The following is a 24,369-nucleotide window of genomic DNA, read 5'->3' as shown; positions in this document are numbered from 1 at the left end:
TGCACATTCGCCCTGAAGTCTGACGAGTTAACCCTTCAGTTCCCTAACATGAACGCTGAGGCCATGGGAAAGTCATTCTTTCTAGGCCTCAGTCTCCTCATCTGCAGAATGGGAGTGAGGGTGTTACATTAGAAGAGATTATCACACAGGCTAAGTGGGATTCCCAGACTTTAATGAAAAAGATAATCACTTGGAAGCATGTTTAAAATGCAATTTCCAGAGCCCCACTCCCCAAGACATTCTGATCCACGCAGGAGCCGGCATATGGAATCGGTCCTGGGAGATTCTGATGAATCTCTGATGAGATGTTCTGCCAACGCCAGCCTAAGAAACGCTGCCGAAAGAGCGAGGCTTAAGGAAGCTGGAAAAGCAGGCAGGGGCCGGCCAGAGCACTCCTAGAATGTGCAGGCTGTGACTCTGTCCAGAGGGCAGCAGAAGCCACAGGAGTGACGGCTTTTTAGAAAGATCACATTGGCTCTGGCTACAATAAAGAAAGGATCAGTGGGGGTCAGCCAAGGTGGGTAACAGAGACATCAGAGAGCTAACTGTTAAAGTTGCCCAGATGAGATTCAGTGGTGTCCTGGACCAAATGGAGGGGAAGAAAGGGGACAGATTTCAGAGGTAAATCTTTTGACTTTGGAAGACAGGAAGAATACATTGGAAGTGCTGATTGTCTGCTTCTTATCCCAGCGTTTTAAAACCGCAGGGGGGTGTACTTCCCTGGTGGTCCAGTGGTAAAGAATCTACCTTCTGATGCCGGGGACGCAGGTTCCATCCCTGGTCAGGGAACTAAGATCCCACATGCCGTGGGAGCAACTAAGCCCACGCACCACAACTAGAGAGCGGGCGCGCCGCAACAAAGATCCCGCGTGCCGCAGCTAAGACCGGACACAGCCTAATAAACAATAAATCAATAAATAAAACCTCAAGGGGTTGTGTGTTTATTATGCACACAATATATTATGTACACAATATACCACCCAGTGTGTGCATGTGTATATATAGATATAGATGATACAGACATAGATGGATAGAGATAATAAATATAGGGATGGCATGTACTCAAAAAAATCTCTTCGGATGGGGATTCAGAGACCGGATGAGTTAATTCAATACCTGACACATTCTGTGTCAGCTCTCATGACAGATTGTGCCTCCCAAAGAGGGCCCAAATGATATCTCCTGTCCCCCGTGCTCTATTTATCTCTTTTTCTTTTTTTTAAAATTTTTATTGGAGTATAGTTTATTTACAATGTTGTGTTAGTTTTAGGTGTACAGCAAAGTGAATCAGTTATACATATACAATATCCGCTCTTTTTTAGGTTCTTTTCCCATATAGGCCATAACAGAGTATTGAGTAGAGTTCCCTGTGCTATACAGTAGGTCCTTATTAGTTATCTATTTTATATATCATAGTGTGTATATGTCAATCCCAAGCTCCCAATTTATCCCTCCCTCCCTCATGCTCTTTTAGAACTAAGCCTGCCCTCACTAGATGGTGGAGTTCCCCTCCCCTTGAACCTGGGTGGGTCTGCAATTCATTTGTAACCAGTAAAACACAGTGACGTGCACACACAGCCTGCATGCTGTGAGGAGGCTCGAGCCGCATGGAGAAGCCACACATACCATGCCACTGAAGAGGCCTCCAGATGGTCCAGCTGTTGACGACACCAGCCTCCGGGGCTTTGCAGGTGAAGCCCCAGTTACCATGGAACAGAGACAAGTCATCCCCATTGGGCCCTTCCTGAATTTCTGACCACAGAATCCGTGAACATAATGAAACAGTTGCTTTTCACAACTAACTTTCAGGGTGGTTTATTGTGAAGCAATAGATAAGCAGAAGTGCCATCGAATATACCATGGGATCCCTGTCCACACTTTCTGCAAGGGACCCAAGTGTCTCCCTCATAGCTGCCCAAGTGGAGGAGGAAGAGAAGGAAACAGAGGTAGTACTGGTGAGATGGTTTGGGGGAAAAGAGGTGGGGCCTCGGGGTGGGAAGAGCAAACCAGCCCCAAAGGAGTCGCATCTTCAAAGCCCCTTGTGGAAGGAGCTAGCAGCCCAATTCCACTTGTACGATTCCGACCCCACAGCTCCATTCCAGGTCACCTGGATGATTCTAGATCCTGTTGCCTATGGCCTTTCTACTCTCAGTAGGAAGACTTCCGAGAGAGTTGGCCTCCTCTTTGGACCTCAGCACTTGGTCACATTCAGAGTGGCACCTTCTAAAGGAGACAGGGGAGTCCCTGCGAACCTACCTCTCCCCCACCAACATGGCAGGGAAGGGCTTGGGGTCTGGACTCTTGTGGCTCCGCGGCTCGCCAGCTCTGTGACCCTGGGCCAGTCACTTTATCCCTCTGAGCCTGTTTTCTCAGCTGTAAAATAGGACAATGAGTGGTCCAGCCCCAAAACAGTTCTTGTGTGGATTAAATGAGATGAAGCAGATTAAGCACCTGGTCTTAGTAAATGCTCCCTTAATGTTTGCCATTCTTTCGAGACTGTTGTTCTTGTTGAAAACCAAAAAGTCCAGGCACGTAACATCACTGTGAGCAGGAGAACACATGTCTGCTTTCCCCTACTGCAGCCCAAGTTGCCCGGTGGGAATTTGGGTCCAGTTTAGCCTGAGCCTCATGGAAATCTAGCCTGGAATGGTGCAGAGTCTGGGCTGCGGGACCCAAAGATTTATGCTTCTATCCCAGCTGCACCTGCTTCCTCTGTTTATTGGGTAAGGCCAGGATGCAGCTTAGCAAGAAGGAAGGAAGCTGTTTCTGCAAGGTGGGTACCCAGGGCAGACAGGAAGAGGCCTGGATGGGGAGACAGGGACTCAAGTCAAGTTCATATCTTTTAGCTCTGCCTGTACTTGCTATAGGACTTGAAGTGCCTTGGCACCTCAGTTTCCTCATCTGTATTAATTTCATAAATACTTACCAAAGGTCTATTGATTCTGTGTCATTGTCCCGCTCAGACCCACAAGCAAGCCCAAGGTGGCCTCCAGGCCTTCGCACATGCTCTTGAAAACTATCCTCCTGGCTCTCTGTCTTTCACATCTTTTCCCTTGCTGAGTCCTTAGCACACCTCAATCTTGGCTGAGAGACTGCTTCCTCCCACAAGCCCTCCTGGGTCAGGTGCCCTCTTCTCAATTGGTTTCACTGCATTGATTATCCAGCCTGTGCTGGCGATGATGATGAAGAGGAGGATGGTGATGTCTAATTTTCCCACCAAGAGCTTTATGAGAGCTGGCACAAAGGTGCCCAAAATACAGTTGTTGAATGAATGGCCTTTATAGCACAAGAAATTCATTAGCTTCTCTCTGTCACTTATTAGCGGTGGAAACCAAAACTTCTCTAAGCCTTGGTTTTCACATTTAGCAATTGGGGCTTGTAATACCTCACAGAGCTTCCAAAACCCTGCTGGGTGCTTTACAGGCCATGATCTCACAGCTGTATGAGGCAGCACAGTGGATTGAATAGTGTCCCCTAAATTAACGTCCACATGGAACGTCACAATGTGACTTCACTTGGAAATAAGGTCTTTGCAGATGTGGTTAAGGGTCAAGATGAGATCACATTGAATTAGGGTGGACCCTAACGTGATGACAAGTGTCCTTGTGAGTGACAGAAAAGGACACACAGAGACAGGGAAGAAGGCCATGTGAAGATGGAGGCAGAGGTTAGAGTGATGCAGCTATAAGCCAAGGAATGCTAGGAGCTACCTGAAGGTGGAAGAGATGAGGAAGGATCCTCCCTAGGCCTCTGGAGGAAGCGTGGCCCTGCTGATACCTCGATTTTGTACTTCTGACCTCTTGAACTGTTAGAGAATAAAGTTCTATTGTTTTAAGGCACCTAGCTTGTGGTCATTTGTTACACCAGCCCTAGAAACTAATACAGGCAGGTGTGTTATGACCTGCATTTTACAGATGAGAAAAACTGAGGCTGAGGCGTGAGGTCACCTCCCCAGGCTCACACAGTCCCTGGGCACTGCAAGGGCAGGATCTGAAGCTTGTGTGCCGGACTCCAGAGCCCTGTGCTCTTGGCATCTATATACCTTGGCCTGCTACTGCGGTGGTCTGTCCACACACCCACCCAGTGTCCAGAATTTTACTCCACGGTACCGCTGCTTCTAAAAATGCCACACTCACTTCACTAAGGGAAATGGGAGGCAGCCTAGAAAGCTTCTTCTCTACCCCTCCTCTGGCCCCCAAATCATTGCCTGAGCAACTGATTTTCTTTCCTCCTTTTCCCCTGCCCTCCCTCCCCTCCTTCCTTTCTCCCTTCCCTGCCTGATTCTTAAGGACTGCATAGACTCCTTACTCTCAGACGCTCAAGATCCCAGTCCAGCCCCAACCTCTCCACTTCTACCTCCCACCTCTTCCCAAGCAAGCCCTTCCCGGAGTCAAATCCTCCTGAGGCAGCCCCTCAGCTCGCAGCCCCCTCAGCTCCCTTCACAAGTTCCCCTGGGTCTAGAACTCCCCATCCCTCTCAGGCACACAAGCCCAAGTGCAAATTCCACCCCATCCTGGCTAAGCAGTCCTCTCTGACCACACACATCATTCACACAAACGCCTTTGAGTACCTGACCTGTGCCAAGGTGATCCAGGAGGCAGGAAGTGCAGTGACCTCACTGTCTGGGGAGTGAGTGGGGAATCACAAGAGCCTGGGTGGGGGTGGGGGGGTGGGGGCAGCATAGGAAGCAGCAAGCCCACGCAGGATGAGGCGGGCTGTGTGCAGAGGAAGGCCCAGGGGCTGGAGCCTGCATAAAGGGGAGACACGGGGGCAGGTGAAACGGGGGCAGGTCACGGAGGGCCCACGTAAGCCATTCTGCCTTATCTCGTCCACTTGAGTGCTCCAAAGTGTAGCCCCAGCCCACCTACATCAGAATCACCCAGGGCATTTGTTAAAACGCAAATTCTTGGGTCCCCACCCACCTCTGGGGATGGGGCCCAGGAGACTAAATTTTTAACAAGTTCCCTGGGTAATTCCAATATACCTTTAGTTTTCCAACCACAGAAGAGGAGAGGGTGGAGGCAGATTGAGGGGTTTGAAAGGAACCCGTCAGGAGCCAATCTGCTTTTTATTTTTTTGCGGTAGGTGGGCCTCTCACTGTTGTGGCCTCTCCCGTGGCAGAGCACAGGCTCCGGACGCGCAGGCTCAGCGGCCATGGCGCACGGGCCCAGCCGCTCCATGGCATGTGGGATCTTCCCGGACCGGGGCACGAACCCGTGTCCCCTGCATCGGCAGGCGGACTCTCAACCACTGCGCCACCAGGGAAGCCCCCAATCTGCTTTTTAGAAGCAACTGAAGCACGTAATCTCCCATCTGTCTGGTTTCTGGTGTCTGCCTCCAAGGCGGATACTTGATGCCACTTAGCAACTATCCCCTCTTCTTCCTTCCTGGGTTTCTGGAGAACCCACTTTAGTCCAGATATCAAGCGGGCAGTAATGGGTTCCGGGAAGGGAGGCCCCCAACTGCACCCCGAGTGGAGGATCCTGATTGGACCCCTTTGTCTGGTCCCCACTTTCCCAGATACCTTTGCAGCAAGAAGTGGCCATGTGACAATTATGGCCCATGAGACACGGGGTAGTTTGTGTAGAGACTTCTGGGAAAGGCTGGCCTCCTGCTAACCTGGGCGGAGGTGAAAGAAAATCTGGCTACTGCTGCTCCTCCTGCCTCTAGACCCCGGGTGTGTGATAAAGGACCATCTCATGACCAAGAGGCAGCAAGCCAGATAAGGAAAAGCTAATGTCCATGGGGAGTAGAGCAGAAGGATACAAAGAACCTGGTTCTTGAGGACACAGTTGAGCCACTGCTACAAATCCAGACTCCCCCCATGCCCCCACCGCCCCCATCCAAACCCCCGGCCAACATAAGACTTTTTGTGTGTGTGTGGCCACACTGCATGGCACGTGGGATGTTGGTTCCCCAACCAGGGATCGAACCCATGCCCCCTGCAGTGGAAGCACAAAGTCAACCACTGGACCTCCAGGGAAGTCCCCAACCTAAGACTTCTTGTCCTGAGATTATTAGAATATAAACATCTTGAGGGCAGGGCCTTGGCCTGTTGCATACACTCCCAGTGCCTTGAACAGTGCCTGGCAACAGGAGGTGCTCAATAAATAAGTTTTGAATGGATAAGTAAATGTCTTTACTGCTTACATCAGTTGAATCTTCTGTAGCTTGTAGCAAAGGAATCCTGATACAGTCGCTTCTCTCTCCAGCCTGAGAACCTCCAGAGAGCAGGAAAGGGACTGGACATTACTGAACAACGCATCCCACAGGCCCGGCACAAAGCCCACATCTAGTAGGATTAAGCAGCTGTTTCTCAGAGGAGCCCCAGACACTGCCCAAGAATTAGCTTCGGGTTTGCCAGAGCTGGAGGCTTGGATGTGCCAGCTCCCCTCACCTATTCCTGGGGTGAGAAGCCCCTGAGGCAGTTGACGAGAAGAGCATAATGTCCACCCTACATTTCCCACACTAAATGATGCCTTCGGACCACCAACTGCAGGCTGACAAGATGGAGTATGGCGGCAAACATTGCCACTAGATTCTTGTTGAGGTGAAAAGAACTTCTGAGAACGTCCACACCCAACATCCAGACAAGTCATGAATTTTCAAGCTACTGTGGTCAAGTCCTGATTCTAAGTGTGGCAGCCCTGGGAGGAGAACCAGTGAGGGGTGAGGGGCAGGGCAGGAGCAGCCTCTCAGACAGGACATCTGAAATGATCTGGTCCCGCCCCACTGTTTCACAGATGGGAAAATGTGATCCAGGGCAGGTGGACAGCTTGACACCCAGTGAGCGATGGCATGTTTAATTGTGAACTCAGGTTGCCTTTTTTTTTTTTTTGACTTGTTTCTTTTCTTTTCTTATTTTTTTATTGAAGTAGAGTTGATTTACAGTGTTGTGTTAATTTCTGCTGTACAGCAAAGTGACTCAGTTATACACATATATACATTCTTTTTTATTTTCTTTTCCATTATGGTTTATCCCAGGATATTGAATGCAGTTCCCTGTGCTCTACAGTAGGACCTTGTTGTTTATCAGGTTGGTTTTAATCTCAAGAGGTTTGGGGATGGGTACTGGAGGGCGATCCTCTCAATTCTGCCAATTTGCACGCAGAAGGTGGGATGAATAGGCATAGACCCACTTTTCTGAAGGAGCGGGTCCACAGTGTTCATCAGATTCTTAAGGTGTAAGACTAAGGAAAACTAGAGACAGTGGAAGAGGCCGGGTAACAGTCACAGGGCAAGTCACAGCAGACCTGAGACTAGGACTTGTGAGCTAGATTCTCAGTCACTGCCCTACGCTTCCACCCCACAGGAAAGGCACCAGATGGGCCTAGTCAGTGGGCACACCAATGTTTCCAACAGGTGGAGGGTCTGTTGTCCTGCTGGCATTGCCCACGGATGCTGACGGAGAACTAGGGAAGACCCTGGAGCCACACAAGCACAAACTCACTCCTGAACTGTGCCCAGAGGGTCCCCAAGCAAGGTGAAGGTCACAGATCCATGGCTTCTGGAACCTAAACACATTTCTAGTAAGACACGCTCTGCTCTTGGTTCAAATTGTTGATACACATCATGCTCAAGTCTTCCATGTTTCTACAGACTCCACTGGATACGACGCTGGCCTGGAAAGGGCCAACTCCCAAAGCAAACGACAGAATGATTAAACACAATGGCAAAGTATGAAAATTAATCGAGATATTTAATAGATGGTGCAAACCATAACTTCATCTGAATATAAATGTATGCACATGTTTCCAATGAGTTATCTCTCAGTTATCACAAACAGCAACAAGGACCTTAGAGCTATGTTAGAAAAATGTATAGCTGGAATTTAACTCTAACAATCTCACACGCTCTCAAAAGAACACCATCCATTTCAAATCAGTGTCACAAACTCCAAAAGGACCAGGCGAGTGGGAGAGAGGAGTGGGCCAGCGTGGGAAACACAGGGGCCAGTACACACATGATGGACAGAAATACAGCTCTTGAGGAAACAAAAATCAGATGCATTATTACAACCAAGGACAAGGAAAAGCCTATGGCTTTAAAAAAATGATTCTTCTGCCAGTACCATACGAGTCTTACAAAGAGATGTGCGACAAGTCAGCTGACATAAAAGGACAGAGGCTACATTTTCAGATCATTTCAACTGCAAACGGTCGACCCTTTCCATTGAGGTTCAGCAGTAGAGTTAGCGTAGTCCAGAAGCTCAATGTTGGATTTGCAAATAGTTTATTTTACAGAAATTCAACATTGTAAACAGCAGGCACCTCCCAGCCCCCCACCCCCCTCCCCCCACCCCGTACCGCTGGGTGCAGACCATGCTATGCAGAGTGAGCAGTGACGCAGCCCTACTGCTTTGGAGGGAGATTCGAGAGCGATGGAACCTGCCTGCACCACGGCCTGCCTGCCCCACACACACACGCGCCTGCCCGCCTCGCAGGCCACCAGAGTCTGTCTGGGCCCAGCCCGCGCTGGACCAGTTACATGGATCCAGCCCAGGTCTCCAATTCCTTCATGTCGTCGTCTTCCTCTTCCTTCTTCTTGGCTGTGTGAAGAGAGGAAAAGCTGTTTAGTTTAGGAAGGCTGGCTGCAGTGTTCACCACACACTCTGGCTGGATGCCAGGGCTGCGCTACATGGTGTCTACAAAACAGCCCCGCCCCTGCAGCCAGCCTCATCTCCAGGCTATCAGCAGACTGCTTCTCTGTGCCTAAAGGCTGCAACATACAACTCCAGATAACCAGGCACACTTTCCCCAGCACCTCCCCTCCCCCCACACCGGAGCCAGACAAAGCAGGGAGGACTCTACACTGAGAGTCCATCAGGCTCCATGCATGGCCTCAGTCCCAGAGCATGCAAGGTGGGGGCGAGCGGGAAGAACCCCGGAAGAGCTCTAATCCCCGCCCGCCACCCCTTTCCACCTCGAGGGCTTAAGCCACCTCTATACGCTGCCGGCAGCTTGCTGGATGGCCTCCGGACCCCCTCTGCCCCCACCCCACCCCGGGCAGCTGACTCGACTAGAGGGGCCACTTCCCCTTGATCTGTGGGAGAGTGAGGTGATACAGCCTGGTCACACCCCGCTCCCTGGCCTCTCTCTCCATGCCAAATCAAGCAGCTTCACCTTTTCTAGAAGTTCTGTGTGGAAAACTTCTACCCAAGGGTGAAACAGTGCGGGGCGGCGGGAGGCGCGGGCAAGGAAGAAGGAAGTGAAGGTTTTATAGAACCAGGTTTCTAAAAAAGCCAAAGCTGTTTCCTTCCTACCGCGGCAACCTCGGAGGCCCCAGCTTTTACAGGTGTGCACAGCACAGGATACTAGACGGGGAGCAAGAGCTGTCAAACTCTCCCCTTGTTTGGTGGCACAGGGAGAGTAATTCTACAATAATGGTTCTCAGCTGGCTGTGACCCGCCCCACCCCCCAACATCTGGCAAACTCCGGTGACATTTTTGGTTGTCAAAACTTGGGGAGGGGGATGCTACTGGCATCTAGTGGGTAGAGGCCATGGGTGCTGCCAGAGATCCACAGAGCACAGGACAGGGCCCCCTCCCAGTCCCCACCCAAAGAATGATCTGGCTATGTCAACAGTGCCAAGGTTATGAAACCCTGCTCTACAGAGAAACTAGGAAAGAGCAGGTGACACTGTCTTTAGGGCTGTCACAACAGATCCTATCTGGTTCTCAACTCTGGGCAACTCAGGACCCAAACTGAAGCCAACCAACCACAAGACTACCCACCACGTGGGTCATGGGTATGTCATGACTGTGGCTAAAAGTACTCACTGGGTTTTGATGGTAGGGATATAGAAGGAACATTTGGTAGAGGGACTGTTTCCGGTCCACTGATTTCCAGCAAATTCTTGTCTAGTTCCTCCTGTTCTAGTTCTTCTAATTCTGCCATGAGCTCATCCTGGTAAAAGCAAACACAAAAATGAGAGACAACCTTGGAATCCCAGCCCCTCCAGTGGTACCTCTTAGCTGATGGCTCAGGGGGTGGCTCATTTTTTAAAAGCCCCACAGCCCCTCTGAGAAGGTCAGAGGGGAGATGAACTCCAGGTCCACACTCTGTGACTCAAACATCCTAAACATACTTCTACTGGTGAACGTAACACACTATGAGCTATTATTGCTGTCTACGTCTGGGGCCCCTGCACTAGGCTGTGAGCATTCTGAGGAAAGGGACTGTATTTTATCGTTCCCATTTCCTTATCTCAGAACTGGGCGCACTGAGTGAATGTTCAGGAATGTCTGCTGAATTGAAATGAACTTGACTAGTCCATCAAACTCCAGTCTGAAAACATGAAAAGCCTGGTGCTGTGAGCCAAGGGTAAGAGCCACAGGCTGTTTCCTCAGCTATACAGTGGGAATCAGCACAAAGAATTAGGTTTGATGAAGAGAGCCTGACCTTCAGTGCACTCAAATCTAAGGCAGAATGAGGTACAGGGCCTGTAACTGTATTTTAAAAACCTAAGAGACCCAACGTTCTAATTGCCACAGCAGAAACTGGTAGGTGGCCAAGTTCCAGACGGATCCTTCAGGGGGGATCAGGTGTAAATGTTCCTTCCTTGGCTTCACCTTTATCTCACATCAGAGTTGTCTGAGGGCAAATCCTGTAAACTTCTCCAGGGCATGGTGACCTCAGCTGCCCCAGCTCTGAGCCCAGGACTCACCACGGAAAGGTGCAGGTAACTACCTGTTGAAACCAATGTTTACCTGAAGTCTGCTGAGGGGTCCCAACAAAGGCTCCTTTACTCCACCTAAGCTCCCCAAACAGTGAAAGCAGCCCTCAAAACCCAGAATTAGGGAGGGTTAATACCATGCCCTGTCTATGTTCAAGTCTCTGGAGGGACAAGAACTGGTGACTTCCAAACCACATATTCCCTGCCAGAGAGGCTTCAAGAGCACATCAGAGGCAGCCCAGGAATCACTTGTGAAGCCTGTGTGATCTGCATGAAACCACTCACCTCGTCAAACTCTTCTCCAAACCCTACAGGTTTTGAAATAGCTGTTGAAATCTCTTCTGCAAGTTCCTGCTGGTCAGCAATGTCCTGCATTAACTCATCAACTTTATCGATGTCCCTTTAAATGAAACAGACAGATGTCATGCTGGACAGTCTGTGTAAAGAGGGCCTGTGAGGCAGAAGCAGAAGCCCCGCTCCCCGCAGTCTGCTGCCCAGCCCCAGCCCCACAATTACTCCCTCTGAGGAATTATTTTTTTGTCTTTACTTTGTCTTCCTCCTCCTCTTTAAAATAGAGGATCACAGAATCAAGAAGATGGAAGCATCCTTAGACATCGCCTAGTCCAACACCCTAAGGAAATAAGGCTTGGCAAAGTTAGGTGCCATTGTCAGGGTCTCTCATGCAAACTGGTAAACACGTTGGATGAGACCATGGGACTTGAACTCCTGGGCCAGTAGCTCTTCAAGCTCAAGGGTAACTCTGCACCGGGGGAGGTAAAATCACAAATCATAAAACAGAGCCACGCCATTTGACAGACCCTTCCCATCTACATAGATCCACTTATGGCTCCTCTACTAGGCCCCAAAGGAAAAGCAAACAATGCAGAATTATTTTCTATAACACTGTCAATCATATAAACTTACAATTAATCAATATAATATACACATGTATACTTCAAGGCATGCACAGTATTCACTGAGACGTGCTGTGCGCCAGGCACCTTGGAGAACATGGACATGAAGCAGACATGGACCTCACTCAGGAGGCTCAGTCCAGTGAACATCCCCTCAGACGATAGCTCAGTTATTTGAAGGCTACTTTTCCTGCAATCCCACACTTCTAGAACAGGGATCAACAAACTTTTTCTGTAAAGGGCCAAACAGTAAATATTTTAGAATTTGTGGGCCATATGATCTGCAACAAAAATTCAACCCTGCCATGTGCCACAAAAGCAGCCACAGACAATATGTATTAATGGACACAACTGTGTTTCAATAAAATTTTATTTACAAAAATTGGCAGCAGGCCCACAGGTTGCATTTGGCCAGTCCCTGTTCTACAGCGCGGCTGAGTACCCAAAGGAAGCAAAAAAGTGCTCCAAGCACCCCCAAATATACAATGCCAAGTTCAAGCACTAAAACAAATGCAGAATTTTGTTCTGTTTGGGAGAGGCCCTCATCTGGAGCCTAGTGTTACCCTGGCCTTTAATTACAAATATAACAAGCTCGGTTATCTAGTTTCTTCGGCCACTGTATATGAGAAGTAGCCACATAAAGGAAGGAATGCTGAGGTCAAGAATACTGTCAACATGATAGCCAAAGCCCAAGAGCAAGGGGGGAGGCAGAAAATTCCATCAAAAACAGAACTAAGAAGAGAGGGAGTTAAAGCCCTCAAATGTACCACATTTTTCAGGACCCCTGACAGCACGAGGCGAAAGTCACGGGCATTGATTCTAATCCCAGTTCTATCCAAGTTTACACAAACCCAGGGCAAGTCACCTCCCCTCCCTGGGACAAACTTCCCCACCTTGATGATCAGAGGCTTGGGTGAGAGAAACTTCTAAGGACCTTTCCAGCTTGAAACTCTATATTCATCCCAATAACCCTGAATTACTCAGAAAACACTGTTTCATTCCATGAGATCTGCTTCCGAGGGCAGCAGGGCACATAATCTATTTTAAAAGGAGTTCCAAAAAAGAATGCAAATTAAAACAAACTCAGGTGCTTGAATGGATAAGTCAAGGGGTCTGCCCAAGGCCATGGCTCGGGATTGAGGCACTCCAGGGCCAGCACTGCCCTTCCACATGGGTGCCCCCCTCCACCAGTGGGTGGCCACGTACATGTTGTCGTGGGCAGCCTTCATGGCTTTGGCGGCATAGCCCATGTTCTTGAGCACCTCGGTGTTGGTGTTAGCATTCTCCAGGGCCTCTCGCTGGAACTCGATGGTTGACAGTGTGCCGTCAATCTGTGCCAGCTGCTTTTCATACCTCTTCTTGCGCTTCAGTGCCTGGAGGGCAGCTGCACAGGGGGAAGAAAACAGGGTTTCAGAGAGCCCAGATACAGAGCAATGTCCTAGAGTTCACTGAGCCTTCTCCCTAAATGTGATGGATGCACTTCAGTTTCTGCTTCCACTATAACAGAGGGCTAATAATCTCTCCTACACAAAAAGCACATTCAATTTTCTAAGGTAACTATACTAGGGACTTCCTTGGTGGCACAGTGGTTAAGAATCCACCTGCCAATGCAGGGGACATGGGTTCAATCCCTGGTCCGGGAAGATCCCACATGCCACAGAGCAACTAAGCCCACGCACCACAACTACTGAAGACCACGTACTCTAGGGCCCACGTGCTGCAACTACTAAGCCCGCATACTGTAACTACTGAAGCCCATGTGCCTAGAGCCCATGCTCTGCAACAAGAGAAGCCACAACAATGAGAAGCCCGCGCACCGCAACAAAGAGTAGCCCCTGCTCGCCCCAACTGGAGAAAGCCCATGCGCAGCAACGAAGACCCAACGCAGCGAAAAGTAAATTGTAAAAAGCAGAAAATTATACAAAATTCACACACTTCAAAATGCAGTCAGGCACATAAGCAAAAGTTCACACTCTTTGGTAACCGCACACATACAAATCAAAGCATGGAGGACACCCAGAAAAAGAATGTGCTTTGAAGTCAAATTGCCTTAGGTTCAAACCCCAGCTCTCAGACCTAGTGAGCTACTTAGCCTCCCTGATAGGTTCACTGTGAATGAGATAACATAACAGAAACACTTAGCACAACATTAAACACAGTGCACACCCAAAAAACCAGCAGCTCTAATTATTATAAAGCAGCTTTTTTTTTAAGTCCTCAGAAGTCATTGCTAAGGTAAAGTATCTTTTTTTTTTTAAATTAATTTATTTTTGGCTGTGTTGGGTCTTCGTTTCTGTGCGAGGGCTTTCTCTAGTTGCGGCAAGCAGGGGCCACTCTTCACTGCGGTGCGCAGGCCTCTCACTATCGTGGCCTCTCTTGTTGTGGAGCACAGGCTCCAGACACGCAGGCTCAGTAGTTGTGGCTCACGGGCCTAGTTGCTCCGTGGCATGTGGGATCTTCCCAGACCAGGGCTCAAACCCATGTCCCCTGCATTGGCTGGCAGATTCTCAACCACTGCACCACCAGGGAAGCCCAAAGCAGCTTTAAAGTATCATTTTATGTCAACTAAATAACAAAATAATAAATAACGACTATAGCAAATACTGGATCATTTGGGCTTAAAATGCTATCTCACACACAGCCGGCCACTGTAAATTGTTATAATGTTTCTGAAAAGTAACATGGCAACACACAGCAACAGCCATAATATTGTTTCTGCCCTCTGACCCAGTAATTTCTTTCTGGAAATGTATTCAACAAAAGCAAAAAGCCCCATGCCTGAAGATGATAACTATAGCATTCCCTATCATAGAAAACAGCACAAGTGAAATAAAGACAGAACTCCCTGTCAGGGACTAATCTAGAGTCTGACCATTTGGTCAAATCAATGCCATCATCACTCTCAGCCTCCTGGTGTGTTTAGGCTATAGGAGATAATCTCGTTTTAAGGTTCAGTCAGGGCAAGCAATTGGATCAAGATGACTTGGTAGCAGAGCAAGGGCCAAACCACACCTCCCAACTCAAAACCCAGGCTTCCCTCCCCTTACTATTTTAGTTCCCCTCTTTACACTGAAAAGCATCATTAGCACACATCTTAGCTGGGCATCGAAGCCAGGAAGGAGGCTCTGCACAGAATCAAGCAGAAGGAATTGGCTGCCGGCACCTGCCTTGGCCTGGACAGCACTAGCCTCACATACATATGTAGACACATATGCACCCATGCACTCATGCCCCCCCAGCTCCATACCAAAGCCACCTCCTGCAGGCTGTAGGCAACAGTCAATCACCTCCCCAAGAGGGCTGTGGTTTCTCCATATGTCACCTGAATAGGTCCCGTACTCCTTCCACTAAAGCTCCCTGTTAGCCTAGGATAGCACCCTGAGAATCATTTGCCAAGGAAATAGGGCCTTGACTTGCATGTAAGCAGTCCATAGTTCCTTTAAAAGCAGCAGACAAGGGCTTCCCTGGTGGTGCAGTGGTTAAGAATCCGCCTGCCCTGAATGCAGGGTACACGGATTCGAGCCCTGGGCTGGGAAGATCCCACATGCCATGGAGCAACGAAGTCCGTGTGCCACAACTACTGAGCCTGCACTCTAGAGCCCACAAGCCACAACTACTGAAGCCCGCATGCCACAACTACTGAAGCCCGTGCCCCGCTACAAGAGAAGCCACCACAATGAGAAGCCCATGAAGCCCGTGCACCACAATGAAGAGTAGCCCCTGCTCGCCACAACTAGAGAAAGCTCACGTGCAGCAATGAAGACCTGATGCAGCCACAAATAAATAAATAAATAAATAAAAATTTAAAAATAAAAGCAGCAGACAAAAACCACCAGGAAAATTCCTCCAGCCAAAGGATAAAGCAGGCTAAAGAAACACTGCTAAAAATCTGAAGAACAATGAAATGTGCCTCTAAAAGCTGAAAAGCCATTCAACCTGTTATCTCCCTCATTCTGGTATGAATGGCCAGATGGCCTATGACTTCAAAAAATCCAACCTGCAGTCACACCCAGGGGTCCCCAAGACCCTTTACTGAACATCTTCACCTTCTGCTAGTACTAAGCCATGCTTGCCAAGTAAGTACCTCACAACAGCAACCCTTTAAGGTAGAAATGACCACCCTTTTTAGCAGATGAGGAAACAGGTTCAGAGAGGTTCTGTAACTCAGGTTACCAGGTGGTAGGCAGCAGAGAGGGGATTAAGCCAGGTATGGAACTTCAAAGTCTATGGGCTGCCATACTAACTGTTATGCCTCCCAATGAATGAACAAGACAGGACCCTGCCCTGGAGGCACCATCCAGTGCAGCAGGGAGCATCCAGGGAACTGTGGGATCACAGAAGAGGGAGTACATATCCAATCATGCCATCCCTTTGCTTAAGAACCCGCAACAGCTCCCTCTGCCCACAGGACAAAGCCTCCACGTGGTTTAATGTAGCCTGCAAGGCCCTGCGGGAGGCAAGGGACTGGGATTCTCGCCACAAGCCTGGTTCCGGGAGCCCCAGCACCAGTTCCGAATCCCTTTGCCATTGACCATCACGGCAGATGGAAGGCATCTGGGGAGAGTCCTGGTATACAAATGCTCAGGGCCTGGGGCTGCTTCCTCCTGACTTCCCGGATACTGTGTTGCTTTTCCACAGAAACCAACTTAGACACACCCTAATCAACAAGTGATTCTCAAGCCTTCTGAGGCCCATGTCCCTCCATGTACCCCTTTCCCAGGTCCTCCTCAGCCTCCCCCATCACTCACAGCATAGCCCAGCCTCTAACAACTTGTTCACCAGTCAAGATTCAATAGGTGTTATGAGCGCCGGCTGCATGATAAGCAAGCAGGGCGGCTGCTGCAGTCCTGCCCACCTCCTCATTCAATCCTCCCGCATGGTCCAAGGGCACAGATCCCAGATCCACACCAACAAGACTGGGGATCAGAAAGGTGGAGTGGGGACTTCCCTGGTGGCACAGTGGTTAAGAATCCGCCTGCCAATGCAGAGGACACAGGTTCAAGCCCTGGTCTGGGAAGATCCCACATGCCGCAGAACAACTAAACCCGTGTGCCACAACTACTAAGCCTGCGCTCTAAAGCCCGAGAGCCACAACTAACTGAGCCCACGCGCCGCAACTCCTGAAGTCCGCGCGCCTAGAGCCCATGCTCCGCAACAAGAGGAGCCACTGCAATGAGAAGCCTGCATACTGCAACGAAGAGTAGCCCCTGCTAGCCACAACTAGAGAAAGCCCTCGAGCAGCAACCAAGACCCAACTCAGTCAAAAGTAAATACATAAAATAAATAAATTTAAAAAAAAGAAAAAGAAAAGAAAGGTGGAGTGGCTCATCCTGCTGTTACGAGAGGAGGGGAAGGCTCAACCACTAGTCTGTATAAACCCCCAGGCCTCTGCTCTTCCCACACGGGCTTGGGATGATGGCAAGTGACACTGGGACAGTTCTCAAGAACAAACAACAAGATGACATTTGCCTTGCTTCTCAGTGTCCTGAGTGTAGCGGGAGCCTTGATTTTATACAGTTAGCTATGTTCTGATTTTTAAAACCATTCCTTGCCTGTTAACATCATAGGTTTAGAATAGTTTTAACTTTTGCTCGAATACATTTTCAATTGGCAGTGACTCCTTGCATGGCAATCTGGCATTTCTCTGCTCTACACCCCACTGCTAAAATCCCCCAAGCAATAAATTATCTGGAAACAAACACCCAAACATACCAGGGAGGTAAGCAAGAGTCCCCCATGAATGAAATAATGTTTATATTATTCATCTTTACAAACCATCATCCAGCACAATGACTGGTACACAGCAAGTGCTTAATATATATTAAACGGAATCTCCAATTTCACCTGTTTTTTTAAGTTTTTCATATACTCTGCAGGGTCCCTCATGTGGGGTACACCCATATTTTACCTCCTGTATACCTCTTACTCAATGGAGAAAAGATAACATGTCATTGAAACACTGGCTAAAACAGTCATTGGGCAGCATTCTTTCCCTGCATTCGTCCTGGTCCATAAAACAGGAACTTTTGCAAGGGCCCACCCTTCCCCCTGTATCCTCGCCACGAGGTGTGCCCTGTCTGAGGGGAGGAAAAGTCCTGAGTGAACAGCCTGGCCCTCTAGGGCTCCCCTTCCTGCCTGCAGGGTTCACACAGTCTCTTCCCCTCCTCGCAGTGAACTCTCCAGGACGGCTTCTGGCAGAGACAGTCCATTTGTTTACCCCAATCTAAATCCTGTGTGTATTTCTCAGCTAGTTGAGAACCCCAAAGTGAAAGGGTAAGTGATTCGTTTCCCCCTTTCCATACATGGTTCATGAATAGAGTAACCTTGAAATTTGACATGGGGTCAGCCCTTGGGCTGCGAAAATATGTGTAAACATAAATATTCAGAGCACTTGAACCACCCCGTATCTTACAAACATGTGGCACACTGGTGAAGTATAACTTAGGGCAAGCTAAATGAGTAAAAATGCCTCTCTTCCTGCAGACCGTTCCACTTCAAGTAAAACAGCCTCCATCCCAATCTTATTGCTGACCACAAAAATTTGCTTCTACATATAGCCAAAGCCAAAAGGGCCAGACCCAATGTTTTTCATAAATATGTGCTAGCTCTTAGTATCTTGCCTTATACTTCTCTAAATTCCTGATGGTTGGTTTAAAAAAACAAGTACTTAGTTCTCAATACAAAGTTTAAAAAAAATGTAATCATGTGAGGTGATGCATGTTAACTGAATGTATTTTGATAATCATTTCACAATATATACAAACATTAAATCATTACACTATACACCTAAAAATAATATAATGTTATATGTCAATTATATCTCAATAAAACTGGTGGGGGGGAATGGAAAAAAAATAAAAACAAGTACTAGGTTAACAAGGAGTTCATCTAAACCAAATATTCAAAGAAGGTGCTCAAATAAATCCCTTTTCTGCCAAAGAACCCCGGCACCCCCCCGCCCCCCCCCCCCCCCCCCCCCCGCCCCTGCCGTATCATTCATGAACACAATGCTGTAACAACTGAAATCTACCCCAGGCCAAAAGAAGTTTAAAAGGTTGCTTTTAGATGGAAAAAAATAGTCCTTGGAATCTCCATATTTAATTATGCCTCTGCTGGTTCCAAGAGAGTAATTACAGCGGCAATTACAGAATCTAATAACCAGCTTTATTGGCTCTGAAAGCTGAAGCAAAAACAACTCCAACCATGTTGAAATAAACATTGGTCTCCAGACAGTTGCTTCATTAGAAACTCTAAACAGCTATTTGAAGAAAAAATACAGAAGAGATACCCTAAGAAGCAGAGAGACCAGTGGAAAAGACATTCACCCAGGACCAGAAACTCCTTCTGCAAGGCATCTGTTAGTGACTGGTAGCAAAACCATTTTCAAAGAATGCATCAGTTCGGTACAACTAGGTAGGACATTCCTTTTTCCTCGGCAAAGGCAGACTTAAGACTTATCTTTGAAGAGTTGCTGAGGAGGGCAAGTTTGCCTGCCCTGATCTGGGGGCATTCAGAATAGAGGCCATTAGCCCAGGGCATCTCAACAGATGCTAAGATCTCATAACTGTACACTAATGACTGATACATTGAGATTCAGGCATTGGGGAGAAGGAGGGTCCAGTAATATCCTCTCACTGGATGAACGATGACGTCTAGAGTCCTTTCAAAGACTCAAGATTCTACATCTGAATTCATGCAGCAGAAGGTCCAAGGGCTGGGAGAGGAGGAGAGCGCTGGTTCTTTCCCACTCTCAGCATGAACTACATAGAAAACACAAACACACTCCAGGGGATACTTACCCACAGATGCAACGCTAAGTGAGAATTCGGAAGAACCTTCAGTGGCTTGGTCACGGCAGAGCTACTGGCAGGCAGGGAGCCGGTGAAGCTGAGGCAGCCCTGCTTTGCCCACCTCCAGCAATCAGTCAGATGCTCCTTGCTCACTGTGACCATGAATAAACCTCAGATGTTCAGTGTACCCTCAGCCAGGAGAACCACACCTGGCCCTCAAGCCACTAGTCACTTCGCTGGGGTCACCTGTCATCTGCCCTGTGTATGGGCAAGAAAAGACCTAAAGTCAAAACTACAAAGTTCACCACCAATGTCAAAGAAACCCATCCTCCTGCAGGGACGGTTGTCAGTAAGCATCCCTGCACCACATGGCACTGGATGTCCTGCCAAACCCTGACCAAATGAGAGTTACAATCTTGGCATCAAAAGCAGAGGGGGCTTGAAGGATTCTCGGAGATCCCAAAGTCCAACCCATCTCATTAGAAACAGAGAAAAAATGATGCCCAGAAAAGGTGACACGGCCTGCAAGGATCCCACAGTGAGTTAGAGGAAGAATCAGGACTAGAACCCAGGTCTGCAGCCCAGGGCTCTTTCTACTACCTCAACTCTGTTACTTCCAAATTAAGTTGCTATAAATAAATCAGCAGCTCCCCTGGCATAAGGAAAACTGTCCTAATGCTCTTTCATCCAATCATAAACTCTGCCTTTTGCAAACCCCATTTAAAAGCTCACGCTGGGACTTCCCTGGTGGCGCAGTGGTTGAGAGTCCGCCTGCCGATGCAGGGGACACAGGTTCGTGCCCCGGTCTGGGAGGATCCCACATGCCGCGGAGCAGCTAGGCCCGTGAGCCATGGCCGCTGAGCCTGCGTGTCCGGAGCCAGTGCTCCACAACGGGAGAGGCCACAACAGTGAGAGGCCCGCGTACTGCAAAAAAGAATCCGCCTGCCAATGCAGGGAACACGGGTTCAATCCCTGGTCCGGGAAGATCCCACATGCCGCGGAGCAACTAAGCCTGTGCACCACAACTACTGAGCCTTCGCTCTAGAGCCCGCAAGCCACAACTACTGAAGCCCACGCGCCTAGAGCCCCTGCTCTGCAAAAAGAGAAGCCACCACGATGAGAAGCCCACGCACCGCAACAAAGAGTAGCCCCCGCTTGCCGCAACTAGAGAAAGTCCGCACACAGCAATGAAAACCCAACGCAGCCAAAAATAAATTAAAATAAAATAAAATAAAATAAAAGCTCATGCTAACACATCGAAGAACCGGAAAGCTACCTGATATGCTCTCCTAAGTCCCCATTTAGAAGAAAAACGAACGGAAAAGAGGTGCTGGTCTGTCTGGTTCCAGAGGACTCTCCCCAGAATGGGTGCTGCTGATCCTGCCTGTAGTTTCAGAAGGCGGGGGCAGGACTGGGCTCTCATTTCTCTACCTTGTATAAAGGTGCTAGGAACCTACAGAAAGGTCTCCAAAACCAAAATGCCCAAAGTCGATTTTGTGTTCATCGTCACTCAGTGTCCCAGGCTCACCTGTGGAAAAGAGGGTCTCATCCTGCCAAAGCCTTAGAATGCTGTCCCTGACACTGCTGTGTTTATTCCCCCACAGCTGGAGAGTTCAGGCTAGAGGTGCAGACAGCATTTTTCAGAGCAGCCTCCTTCTCTGTGTTGTATCTCCCAGTTCCCCTAATTTGCTCTCCATGGCCTGGAGCTAATACACTCCATTTAGCAATGATAAAATAAGTACTTGTGTATGACCAGGAAAGCAGAGCCTGAAACCCGGCTGACTTCATCAGCAAACACACAGAGAGTATAGTACTCCCTGCGAGGGAAAATTCGAGAAAGAAAAAAGCCCCTTAACTGTTTAACATGGACAGAGATGAAAGAAATAAGCCCCACTCAATTAACAATCTAACAAACTGCTTCAAAATCATTTAAACAGCAAACAGAAAGTATGTTCTGTAAAGAAAGGTAAAGGCAAGATAAGACACGGTCAAATAAGCTTAGGAAATGCGGGTCACATCAAATTACAATGGTCATTTACGGAGTCCAGTTGTCCAGCTGTGAGTTTCAGCTGCACTATCAAGTAAAGCCTAAGCAAATCACTTAACCGCACTAATCCTCACGTAATAATAAAACCCACCTCATAGTTATTGTGAGGATTAAAACGAGACATGTATGTGAAGCTCCTGGCACTGGGCCGGACATGCACACGTGTTCAGTTCATGTTGGTCACTGGTATTACTACCTACAGGACTCCTCAAAGCCTATTTCAGTAGAAGAAGAACCAATACCACTTACGAGTCCCTGTGCCACCACCCCCCAAAAAACAGCTTGGGAAAAAACAATTTAATACCACCTTGATTATGTACCCAACACAAGCTCCATCAAACTCTGTCCTGGTTGACTTGTACCAGCACTGGGGCACAGAGAAAAGAGCACAGGGCTTGGTGTCAGAATCCTGGCCCTGGGTCACACTGGCCTGGGGTGAATTATTTCACCTCTTCATCAAATGGAAAATGGGAGTGATATAGCTACCCCAAGGACAGGTGAGAAAGATAATCGCTGAAAATACTCGATAAACATGAGCATTTTCCTTTTCTGCCTCTCTTTCCTTGCCCGTGTCTGACATTCTCTCTGAGGAGCTCTGTATCTTCCTGTCCCTCCCCCAGCCCAGCGTGTCCCTCCAAGAAACAGTATACAGCTGAGGCACAGTGGAGAGAAATATATAACAGCAGCTAACACCTATGGAGGGCTTCTTGGATGCCAGGCACCATGGCTTGTGCTTTATGTGCTCACTGGTCCCCCCAAAAAATCCTACCCTACATGGTAGGTACTGTAGTGTCCCATCTCAAGATGGGGAAATTGAGGTTCAAAGAGTTTATCGCCTGCCCAGGTCATACAGTTAAGCAGTGGCAAGCATGGGATCAGTGCCAGGCTGCCTCTCTGTAAAGGGCATGTTCTTACTCCATGAAGGAACGTCTACCCTGTACCAGCTGGCCTGCTTCTGCCTGAGTCTGGGGATCTGAGAGCCTCTGTGCTTCCCTGCCCAACAGATTCTACAAGCCAGCAGTCTAGCACCAAAGGCATCCAAGGGGCAGCTCAGTCTGCCCAGAAACTCTCGACTAATCGATAATCCATGAGAGCAGGCAGTAAAAGCCTCTAACAACAACAACAACAAAAGTCTAGCGGATTTTAAATTGGTTAGACGTACGCGTGACAAAATCCAACCATTTAATCAACCCCTCTGCATTTGGGATGACAATTCTACATAGTTACAGAGTTTGTAGGGAGGCTTTTGTTTTTGTTTTAAAGAATAAATGTCTTCTTTCCTTGTGCTTGCCCTATCTCTTCCCTAGACCACAAGCTTCTTAAGGTTCTCAGGAGCCGAACAGCACTGAGATAAGGGGGGGGGGGCATTCCAGAAAGTCCAGCGTTGCCCTGTCATTTCTTCTGAGGCCAGTGGGCTGGGCCCTCTGTCCTCTCTCCCCGTAATGGCCTCCAGATCTTTTCCAAGACCTAAAATGACCTCCCCTCTGTATTCTAGAAGACCCAGAGACCACAGCTATAAGAACTTGGTAAGGTTTCTCAAACTCCTGTCACTTGTCCACTCTTTTTTTCTGTGTTAACCTCGACTGGAATGCCTAGAACTCTAAAACCAAAGGGTCCAGGGCTTGTTTAAGGGACAGTGAGTCTGGGACCTTCTCTGGGACTACATTTGGAGAGAGGTGGCAGTGACCCAGAGTAAACAGCAGATGATTCCAGAGTGGGCCAGTGGGAGTGGCCTGGGCCATAAGGAGGAAAAGAAAATGGCCAAGGGGAAGCAGGCTCTCCCAGGGGAATAGTGCAAAGGCCTGTGTGGCTGCATCCTCTTGTCCCCGAAAGGACAGATGATGGCTTCCCACGGCTCTGCTGCAGCTGGGTTTCAATTTGGGCAGGAAGAGGAGGTGTTCCACTTCCTAGAAACAGCAGGCATCCAGGAAGTACCTCCTTGTGATAAGGGTAACTCGAGGCCAGGCTGGGGAACTAGGACCCCAGGAAGGAAAGTGATCTGCCCTTGGTTTTTTTTGTGTGTGTGTGTGTGGCACGCGGGCCTCTCCCGCTGCGCGCACAGGCTCAGCAGCCATGGCTCATGGGCCCAGCCGCTTTGCGGCATGCGGGATCCTCCCGGACCGGGGCACGAACCCGCGTCCCCTGTATGGGCAGGCAGACTCCCAACCACTGTGCCACTAGGGAAGCCCCTGCCCTTGGTTTTTAAGGGCCACAGTCAGATAGCCTATGTTCTGGGATCTAAGGCAAGGTTCTTTCCTGTATGGCAACCAAGTCACAGAATTTCGTTTAAACAGCTATCAGAGGCTAAGATTGCGCACCCATACAGTCCACAGATTTGTCTTAGTTGTCCCATGTCTTCATGCATAAATTTGATTTGAATGCACATTTCACACAAAAATCCAGATTTGGGGCTTCCTTTTGAAAATGCAGATTTTCCGGCAACACTGAGCCCACACTGCTGTCTGGCAACAATCGAGTGGAGCTAAGTAGCAGCAGTGCTTTTTGAAGGGGCACATACTCTCCAATTCACCTCCGCACCCACCACTGCCCACCACCTTACACCTGACCACCCCACAACATCTTAGTTCTGGAGAACAACCTCTTGCCTTCAGGCAGTTAAGGTCATGCCCAATTTAAAGACAGGCAATGGAAGCCCCAAACGTTCAAGAACTTGCTCAAGGTCACATGGTTAGAGGTAATGGCCAAGGAAGAATCCAAGCCAGGTGCCCTGCCCCTGGACAATGCTCCTTCCACTACTCCTAGGGAGACCTCTGACTAGACAGAACCTGCAACCCAGGTCCTGTGCTCCTGGATTCGGCTTCTAGATCTAACTCTGCCAAGACCAAATTACGTCACTTAGCAAGCCCCCTCATTTCTTAGGACCTCAGACTCCTCATCAAGGATATGAGAAGAGTGGATCAGTTCCCTCCTGAGGTCCTCCTCC

At 48.8% G+C, this 24,369-nt stretch overlaps 1 protein-coding gene across 2 annotated transcripts in view; it reads right to left on the bottom strand.

Moving 5' to 3' along the window:
* Positions 1 to 7,680: 7,680 nt before the first annotated feature.
* The window catches only part of CHMP4B (charged multivesicular body protein 4B), a 47,674-nt gene continuing 30,985 nt past the window's right edge, over positions 7,681 to 24,369 (bottom strand). Inside the window, exons 2-5 of one of the 2 annotated variants that reach the window (XM_065892689.1) lie at positions 12,795 to 12,972; positions 10,960 to 11,074; positions 9,779 to 9,905; positions 7,681 to 8,548 (exon numbers count right to left, since the gene is read on the bottom strand). In XM_065892689.1, coding sequence (XP_065748761.1) covers positions 8,484 to 8,548; positions 9,779 to 9,905; positions 10,960 to 11,074; positions 12,795 to 12,972 — 485 coding nt within the window. In that variant the 3' untranslated portion in view covers positions 7,681 to 8,483. Of the gene's footprint in view, positions 8,549 to 9,774; positions 9,906 to 10,959; positions 11,075 to 12,794; positions 12,973 to 24,369 lie in introns of both variants that reach the window. The other variant, XM_065892690.1, reaches the window with a different exon arrangement.

Source organism: Phocoena phocoena, chromosome 15 (assembly GCF_963924675.1).
Source record: "Phocoena phocoena chromosome 15, mPhoPho1.1, whole genome shotgun sequence".
NCBI lineage: Eukaryota > Metazoa > Chordata > Mammalia > Artiodactyla > Phocoenidae > Phocoena > Phocoena phocoena.
Note: the sequence above shows the minus strand (reverse complement) of the source record. Positions and strands in the feature narration are given on the sequence as shown.